Source organism: Panthera onca, chromosome D4, assembly GCF_046562875.1.
Source record: "Panthera onca isolate mPanOnc1 chromosome D4, mPanOnc1 haplotype 2, whole genome shotgun sequence".
Lineage (NCBI taxonomy): Eukaryota > Metazoa > Chordata > Mammalia > Carnivora > Felidae > Panthera > Panthera onca.
In genome coordinates this window covers 88,610,906-88,619,958 of record NC_138351.1, presented here as the reverse complement: position 1 = coordinate 88,619,958, position 9,053 = coordinate 88,610,906, and the positions used below count along the sequence as shown (strand labels likewise).

The following is a 9,053-nucleotide window of genomic DNA, read 5'->3' as shown; positions in this document are numbered from 1 at the left end:
TAGGTAAAAACTAAGGAAACGCTTTAGTTCTAGCAATATAGGTTCGCTAATCTTAACAAATGTCAACACATTAATATGTTAATACGGGAAGTTATGTGGGAGGATCTATATAGGACCTCTCTGTACTATCTTCTCAATTTTTCTGTAGATCTAAAATTATTCCCCACCGCCCCCCCAATTTTTTTTTTCGTGGACTCCAGCGGCCTCCGTCTTTCACCTCCCGGAAGCAATGAAGCGCCCCGCCCCTCACAAAGATGGTGGCCACAGCGGCGCGAGGAGACCCGCCCCGCACAAAGATGGCGGCCGCGCCCGGGAGGAACCGGAAGCGCGGTCTGGCAGCGGCGCGGGTCCGGGGCAAGCGCGAGAACGCGCGGGCGGCGCGGGTCCGGGCATGAAGCTGGGCCGGGCCGCGCTGGGCCTGCTGCTGCTGGCGCCTTTGGCGGTGCGGGCGGTGGAGCCCATCAGCCTGGGACTGGCCCTGGCCGGCGTCCTCACCGGCTACATTTACCCGCGCCTCTATTGCCTCTTCGCGGAGTGCTGCGGCCAGAAGCGGAGCCTCAGCAGGGAGGGTAGGACGGGGGGCGGGGGCGGGGGCGGGCCCGGGACCCGAAGCCGGAGCGGCCCGGGCGGGGTGGCGCCGGGCTCCCGGCCACGACCACGACCACGACCACGACCACGACGGACCGGGGTTGGTCGGAGACGCGAGCAGGCGAGCTGCGGCCCGGGCCGCTTCCTCCGCCGAGAGTTTCGCTCCTTCCTGGAGGGGCGGTGGGAGCTCGGCCTGCCGATCCGCAGCCCTTTCCGGCCGGGCGGTGCCCGGGGAGGGGCAGAGCTGGGGCGAGGGGCGCAGGGAATGGGCAGGGCTAGCAGGGGGAGGGCCTCGAGCCCTCCCGCCCTCCCCCTCCCCGCCCCGGCCACCCCCGGGGGCCCGGTGCTGACGTACCTCCGCGTTTCACAAGGTGCTCCGAGAGCTGAGCTGGCCTTGCTGGCTTTCACGGGCGCCTGTAACCCTGGGCTAGATTTCGCCAGACACACGGACACCCCGTCCCTGACCGGCTTTGTTTTTCCCAGCGCTGCAGAAGGATCTGGACAGCAAGCTCTTTGGACAGCATCTTGCAAAGAAGGTCATCCTAAATGCTGTGTCTGGCTTCATAAGCAACCCGAAGCCGAAGAAACCTCTCACGCTCTCTCTGCACGGGTGGACGGGCACCGGGAAAAATTTCGTTAGCAAGATCATCGCGGAGAATATTTACGAGGGTGGTCTGAACAGTGACTATGTCCACCTGTTTGTGGCCACACTGCACTTCCCACACGCCTCCAACATCACCCTGTATAAGGCAAGAGCGGAATTTTGGAATCCTTCCTGGATGATGCTGGGTTTCCGGGGTTTCCTTGCTGTGGGGTGGAACGCGGGAATTGCGTGTTGGAATGAATGAGCCGGGAAGACGGCTGCCTGCGCCTGTTCCCCTCTGAAAGGTGTGGAAGTTCGGGGGAGTTTGAGGTGGAGCGGTTAATACCGTCAGAGCTTTGTGACGGTTGCTGGTGAAAACAGGCTCAGTATGCTACTTATTTTAATAAGGGGAGTCTTGGGATTTTGAGATGGACGTGATCAAATCCAAGCTAAAGATCATCGCGCCTAACTCGGGTCATAAAAGAGGAAATGTTTCCAGAAAGGCCTAAGGTGGTTTAGCTAAAGTGTCGCAAACTGCTTTTACGGTTTAACTCGCTGGTAAACAGCCTGGACTTTGGCAACAGACACGCCTAGATGTGAGTCCTAATTCTCCCACCTGCCAGCTGTGTAGTCTCGGGACTGTCCCCTGAGCTGAGACCCAGGTTTTTCTCTGTAAGGCGTGGTTGTGAGAAATCCCTGAGCTCTGTCGAGCTTGTAACATGCCACCTGCCACACGAGCCTTCAGATACATGTCCACTCTTTTTTTTTTTTTTTTTAATTTTTTAAATGTGTATTTATTTTTGAGACAGAGAGAGACAGAGCATGAACAGGGGAGGAGCAGAGAGAGAGGGAGACACAGAATCCGAAGCAGGCTCCAGGCTCCGAGCTGTCAGCACAGAGCCCGACACGGGGCTCGAACTCACGGACCGTGAGATCGTGACCTGAGCTGAAGTCAGATGCTCAGCCAACTGAGCCACCCAGGCGCCCCTCTGCCTTCTTCAAGAAGGCTGGTGTAGGGGCGCCTGGGTGGCTCGGTCGGTTAAGCGTCCAACTTCAGCTCAGGTCACGATCTCACGGTCCGTGGGTTCGAGCCCCGTGTCGGGCTCTGTGCTGACAGCTCGGAGCCTGGAGCCTATTTCAGATTCTGTGTCTCCCTCTCTCTCTGCTCCTCCCCTGTTCATGCTCTGTCTCTCTCTGTCTCAAAAATAAATAAACGTTAAAAAAAAAAAAAAAATTAAAAAAAAAAAAAGGCTGGTGTACAGAGGATACGTGTTAACATCACCATTTTTTTTTTTTAGGTTTATTTATTTATTTTGAGAGAGAGCAAGCAAGAGTGGGGGAAGGGCAGAGAGAGGGGGAGAGAATCCCAAGCAGGTTCCGTGCTACCGGCGCAGAGCCCGACACGGGACTCGATCTCACGACCTGGTCCAAACTCGAGAGTCAGGCGCCTAGCCGACTGAGCCACCCAGGCGCCCCTAACACCGCCATTTTAATGACAGGGACCAGCAACTCAATGACACAGCATCATCATGATCTCTCACAGCACAGGAGTTCTAACCAACCTGGGGCTTCGGAACGAGGCAGGGCACAGCTCAGATCCCAGCTGTCCCACATCCTAATTTTATAATCTTGGGCGAGATGACGAAGCTGTATGCCTCAGTTTCCCGATCTGTGAAACGGGCATGATCGTGCCCCCTGCACGGAGGTGTGGGGAGGAAGCAAAGAGCTTGTGTGTGTAAAGTTCTGAGCACAGTGCCGAGCACACAGTAAACGCTCTGTGAGTGCGGCCGTTGTAGCACTAAGGCTCGTGCCGGTTGTTTTCCGTTGCACCTGCTGAGAACTTCGCCTTGGCTTCTCCCCTCTGTAATTCAGGATCAGTTACAGTTGTGGATTCGTGGCAACGTGAGCACCTGTGCAAGGTCCATCTTCATATTCGATGAAATGGATAAGATGCACGCTGGCCTCATAGATGCCATCAAGCCTTTCCTCGACTATTATGACCACGTGGATGGGGTCTCCTACCAGAAAGCCATCTTCATATTTCTCAGGTAAGGCCAGGGCTGGGACACGATTGAAGCACCCCGGCCGCGAGTCCGTGGGCTCCGGGATAGAAGCCGGTCCTCACTCACGGGAATTCTGTTGCAGCAACGCGGGGGCAGAAAGGATCACAGACGTGGCTTTAGATTTCTGGAGAAGCGGAAAGCAGAGGGAAGAGATCAAGCTCAAAGACATGGAACCGGCCTTGTCTGTGTCGGCCTTCAACAACAAGAACAGTAAGTGCGGCCAGGCCAGCCGGTACTGACCCCTCCCGTGCGTGATCCTGCGTCCCGAAGTCTTAGATTGTCAGCCTCACCGTCGCCTGGGAGCTGGCTCGAAATGCAAATTCTCAGTCCCTTCCCCAGACCTTCCGAGTCAGGATTTCTGAGCGGAGGCCGTGTGAAACTCCAGGTGACTCATACACTCTCCGGTTTGCCGAGTGCTCTTTTAAAGAGAGAGGGACATTCTTGATCTTCGAGGTCTTCAAGATTGGTTCCCTGTTTTCTTTAGTTTAATCATTTTCCTTGGTAGAAGAAAAGCAGGTGGTTGAGCAGGGAAGGCCGCTGTGGGCGCCTCCGAAAGAGAGGACTGGTCCGGTCCCTCTTTCTGTGTGTTGCTCCAGAACTGGGAGGTTCTGTGCACGAGCATAAGGGCCGAATAGCGGGTGGGCCCGCGTTCTGCACTCCACCTGCCCATTTCCTTTATCTTCACGGTGACCTCGTGGGGTAGAAACTGTCATCCTCCTCATTTTATAGATGACGAAACAGGCTCAAAAGAGAGCCGCTTGCCCAAGGCGCATAGCCTGCTCGGTGGCTCTGATTGCAGAGCCTGATCTTTTCGCTACCAAGTTCACGGCTTTTCCAGTGACCCCACACACCTTTGACCTTGAACCCTCAGAGGTGGGAAGTCCCCATGATGCAGAATGACTCACCGGGTAACCTGTGAGCCATGCGGGTGGACTATTGCCATTTGAGCCTGCTCTGTTCGGGTTCCTTCTTGAGCTTAGGGAGCAGAAGTTCTTTGAAACAAGAAGTCGATATTGCTGCAGAGATACTTGGACAGTATGGGGTGTTCATGTCCATTTGTGTAGCTGGAATATTACTGATGGAAGACAGGATATTTTGTAACACGTTCACTGGTTCTCTGGCGAGCCAAACAGTATGAGCACTCGCAGCAGATGCCTTCGCCTAAATGCTTCAGCAAGATGAGGCCAGTTGCCTAGAACCCACATTGCGGGAGGTTACAAAGGGTCCCAGAGTATAAGCTTCAGGATGAGGCGGACCTAGCTCAGCCATTTACTGACTGTGGCCTCAGGCAGATGGCTGAACTCATTCATTCATTCATTCATTCATTCAGCAAATACTGAGCTCCTACTAGGTGGCAGGCACGGGTCCCAGAACTGGGGACGCAACAGCGAACAAAGACAAATCCTTATCCTCATGGAGTTTTATATCCTAGTGATAATACACCAGGAAATGTGTCAGATGATGGGATATCTGTTATCTGTATAGAGGCAGAGATGTATCTTCCTTTCCATCCCCAATAGGTAAAAAGTTAAGTCCATAAAGAGGGCTTGGGGGTGCTGGAATGAGGATGGGTGGTGGTTTTACTAGAGTGGTCAAGGACGGCTCACTGTGAGGGTGACATTTGAGCTGACCCGAGGACTGCGGGAGTGAGCCATGTGGGCACCACAGGGAACAGCATTCCATCAGAGGGAACAGCACACGCAAGGGCACTGAGGTGGGGGTGTGCCCAGGGTCACTGTGGCAGTCCAGGATGAATAAGGGAGAAAAGGGGGTCGGATAAGAGGCAAGTCTTGGCACTGGGGGTGCTGGTCACAAAAGGCCAGGGTCGGGGGGGGGGGGCCTCGGGCAGGCCTTGGGTTTGACTCCCAGTGGAGGAGGGAGCTGCTGGAGTGTTTTGAGCAGTGACGTGACCAGACTTAGTTTATCAGGACCACGCTGGCCACTGGGTGGAGCATAGTCTAAAGGCAGTGGGGGCAGGGACCCCAGGCGGGAGCTGTGGCCTGGACCCGCGTGCTAGCAGTGAGCCGAGTGGGGTGACATGCTGTGATTAGGATGCGTGTTGAAGGTCGAAATCCTCAGAAGGTGGAATAAGATTTCCTAAAGGATTGGTGTGGGAATGAGAGAGCCCCAAGTCAAGGGTCCGGCTTGAGCCATGAGACGGGTGGTCGTGCCCCTTAGGGGGACAGGCCGTGGAGTCGCAGGTTTGTGGGGCCGGGTAGGAGACGGGCGTGGACAGTGAGCAGGGCGCCCCTGCGGAGATGCGGAGCCGATGGCTGGCCGGTCCAGTGGGGTTCCAGCGGGGCGCTCAGGCTGAGGGGACCCACTGGGGAGTGGTCTGTAGATGGTTTTGAAAGAGACTGAGATCATTGTTCCGCCAGAATGCTCTGGCTGTGGTCAGGTTCTAGTCCGGGCTCCGCCCAGACGTCACCTCCTCAGCCCGGCCTCGTTGGCCCACAATGGCAGAGTAGCCTGTCCTCCGTGCTCACTCGCCCCATCTCGGTGCTCACAGCACCACCCCCCCGGCACTATCTGAAATCGTCCGGTTGCTGGCTTGTGGGGCCGTGAACCCCTGAGGGCACTGGCCCTGTCTGCTGGCTCTGGGCTCTCCCGGGGACCCAGAGCTTGCCTGGCCGCAGAGAGGGCCTTCAGGAAATGAGCTGTCCCACGCTGCTCGGCCATTGGTTTTGTTCTTTCCCACGGCCAGACTCCCCCATCCAGGCACTGAGGTCTTTCCTGAGCACCAGTCGTGTGCAAAGCACTGCTGGGAAAGGAAAGCATACAGTCCGGTTGTGGCACTGGGCGTTACGATGAGAAACACGTATTTGGCCTTTGTCTCTGCTTCTGGCCCAGATCTCCTGAAAACACTTGGAACTTCCTAAGTAATAAAGGTGTCTTGATATTCATAACAAACCCCGGTCAACCACATCTGAGTTTGCGTTAATGAGGGGACTTTTGGGAAGCATCTAAAGGGCACGGGGCTGGCTTCCAGGGGAACCAACCGTGTGACTGGAGGGTTGGAACTTTCAGTCCCACCCCCTGATGCCAGGGAACCAGAGGGGGCAGGGGCTGGAGGTGGAATCCGTTGCCAGCAGCCAGTGAATTAATCAGTTGTGCCCATGTAACGAAGCCTCCATAAAAACCTGGCAGGTTGGGGTTCGGAGAGCTTCCAGGGTGAACACATGGAGATCTGGGAGGGGCCTTCTGCCCCTCCTGTCCCTTCTGCCTCTTCCTGTCCCTCCCTGTCTCTCCTGTCATCTGGCTGTTCGGGAGTTAGGTTCCTGTATTGAGCTGAAATTGTAGCTCACCCAGCCCGTGTTGGAGAATTGCTTGGGGGTGTGGGAAAAAAGCCCACACGTTGGAATTGGTGTCACAGACCAGGATTGAGGCACCAGAGTTCAGCGGCAAAGCGGAAGGGAAACTTGGAGGAGTTTCACAACTTGGGGTGTGACCCAGCGGGTGCCGCATGGTCAGGAGGGGGTGCGTGTGTGCTGGGCCCTCCCGGGAGTCCAGGAGGGGACGTGCGTGGGTCACAGGGCGGGTGCAGGCCCCGCACTCGCCCTGGGTGAAAACACACAGCAAAGTCTGTGCCCTGCGGCCGCAACAGGGCACCGTCTTCACACTGTATCGCTCTGAGGGTTCCAGTTCTCGGTCCCCAGATGCGCCGTGTGGTCTGGACGTGCGGGCAGTGGTGGTAGGTTTCTGTCCTGTTGTCGATCCAGCCGCTGAAAGTCCAGTGAATCCCAAGTTCCCCAAGTAGGGGAGTGGCTGGTCCTCTCCTGGGACTCCTCTCCCCTTGTGCTTTCTCTGAAACCCTGCCAGCCTGGGAACCATGTCCCTCCGCGCTCCGCTCTGCCTCTCAGCTTGTTGCCAGCACCCTGGGCTGGCGGGCCTCTCTCCCGCTTCAGATCTGTCAGCCCATCGGAGAGGCCTCCCCTGAGCCCGAGGCTAAGGTGCCCCGTCACCCCTGCTTTGCTTTCGTGGAGGCATCACCACTCAGTCTCGCCCGTGGGCACACCCCCGGGTTACATCTGCCCCCGTGGACCACAGGCTCCACCTCCGGGTGCGGCACCCCTTGGACGCCCGGCGGATGTGTGTCGGATGGCTGGGTGGGCAGGGGGACGATGGATGAACAGCACCTTTTTCTTTTTCCCAGGTGGCTTCTGGCATAGCAGCTTAATTGACCGAAATCTCATTGATTATTTTGTTCCCTTCCTCCCCCTGGAATACAAACACCTAAAAATGTGCATCAGAGTTGAAATGCAGTCCCGAGGCTTTGAAATCGATGAGGACATTGTAACCAAAGTGGCTGAGGAGATGACATTTTTCCCCAAAGAGGAGAGAGTTTTCTCCGACAAAGGCTGCAAAACTGTGTTCACCAAGTTAGATTACTACTACGACGACTGACTGCTTCGAGTTGGAGGAGAAGGAACTCGGCACTTGGCTCCGTGCCCTGGAGGAGGACAGAGCAGATGCTTCCTGCTGGACCGAACGGGAACCTTCCTGAGCAGTTTTCATCCACCGGGGCCTCCAGGCGTCACACCCCCTACAGATCACGGACCTCGGAACAGCCCCAGAGCCTTCCGAGGCGGTGGCAGCGGCCAGCTCCCCGTCCACTCGTACGAGGGCTCATGATTTTTAAAAAAATCATGTTTTAATTTCAAGTGTTTGTTTCAAGGAAGGATGTCTAAGTTTTACTGAAAATGTGGTAACTTTATTTAAAATGTTTTTAACCTCATGAGAAACTTTTCAGACTCTATGTTACTGGCCTTACGTGTTTTTCGAAGTTCCCGTCACCATATCCTAGACACCGATGTCTTTACTGAAAAGAAGCCCAAGGCTGGGTCCTTGGCACACGGTCCCTAGGATGGCAGAACCGGGGACCAAGGCTGGAGCCGTGATCAGACCTGTCACAGGATGACCATCGCAAGGGGGCAATGATGTGTTTGGATACAGGGAAAGTATGTAAGAGGACACACGTGGGGGGGGGGGGGGGCGCCTGGGTGCCTCAGTTAAGCGGCCGACTCTCGACTTTAGCTCAGGTCGTGATCTCGCAGTTCGTGAGTTCGAGCCCCGTGTCGGGCTCCTCGCCGACAGTGCGGAGCCTGCTTGGGATTCTCTCTCCCCGTCTCTGCCTGTCCCCTGCCCATGCTCTCTCTCAAAAATAAATTTAAAAAAAATTTTAAAAATTTAAAAAAAGGAGGACCCACTGAGGCCCCTCACAGATAAGCCTTAAGTACCCTTTCCAAGGGTTTTGATCTCGGTAACATTGTGAACATTCGCGAGAGACAGAGTTTCCTTGCAATAAAAATGTTTCCAGCTTGTCGGTTGCCATTCAGCTTTACAAAGGAAGACCCCTCCCTGTTTTCCATTCCTGAATGAGCCATATGTCGTCTGGCAAGTTTTGCCATATTTTTAAAAGCCATCCTCGTTACAGGTTTTGGTTGTTCAATGAGAATTCCCAAAACCTGTTAGGAAAGCGTAGCTGCCCCCTCCCCCACCCACCCCGATCCTGAGAACGGTATTTTTACTTATAACTACAAAGAGCTACCATTTTACAATAAAATGGGTGTGTAATTTGCGAGTGCATCTTTAAAGGAGACAAAAGCCCGCCCGCTGTAGGTCTTTGGTGCTTCAGCCATGGATTGAGACCGAAGAGGCACAGTGCGGGCTGGAGTGAAGGCTCACGCAGGGAATCTGGATCCGTGCGGCTCTGGCTCTTTGCTCAGCTGCACCGGGTACCGCAAAGTTGTGGGGCTCATGGAGCTCCCGACACCCAGCCGTGGGGTTCAAGTCTCGAGACACAACCCCAGCCGAGGCAC

The 9,053-nt window shown here is 55.5% G+C and overlaps 1 protein-coding gene across 2 annotated transcripts; it reads left to right on the top strand.

The window, feature by feature from the left end:
* The first annotated feature begins 292 nt into the window (after positions 1-292).
* On the top strand, positions 293-8,555 carry TOR1A (torsin family 1 member A). 2 transcript variants are annotated; one of them, XM_081790959.1, is made up of 5 exons: positions 293-569; positions 1,072-1,337; positions 3,044-3,219; positions 3,317-3,444; positions 7,485-8,555. In XM_081790959.1, the coding sequence occupies exons 1-5, from the start codon at positions 392-394 to the stop codon at positions 7,529-7,531; spliced, it is 795 nt and encodes a 264-aa protein (XP_081647085.1). In that variant the 5' UTR covers positions 293-391; the 3' UTR covers positions 7,532-8,555. The 2 variants fall into 2 exon arrangements, with proteins under 2 accessions (XP_081647085.1, XP_060464368.1); XM_060608385.3 differs by having other exon boundaries at positions 307-569; positions 7,388-8,555.
* The last annotated feature ends 498 nt before the right edge of the window (positions 8,556-9,053 follow it).

What these genes read in the sequence shown, in the direction of transcription:
- TOR1A (XM_060608385.3), top strand. Translation starts at nt 392, where the DNA reads ATGAAGCTGGGCCGGGCCGCGCTGGGCCTGCTGCTGCTGGCGCCTTTG. An exon ending in GCGGAGCCTCAGCAGGGAGG is followed by an intron (nt 570 to 1,071) that starts GTAGGACGGGGG and finishes TGTTTTTCCCAG; the next exon opens with CGCTGCAGAAGGATCTGGAC. An exon ending in CCAACATCACCCTGTATAAG is followed by an intron (nt 1,338 to 3,043) that starts GCAAGAGCGGAA and finishes TCTGTAATTCAG; the next exon opens with GATCAGTTACAGTTGTGGAT.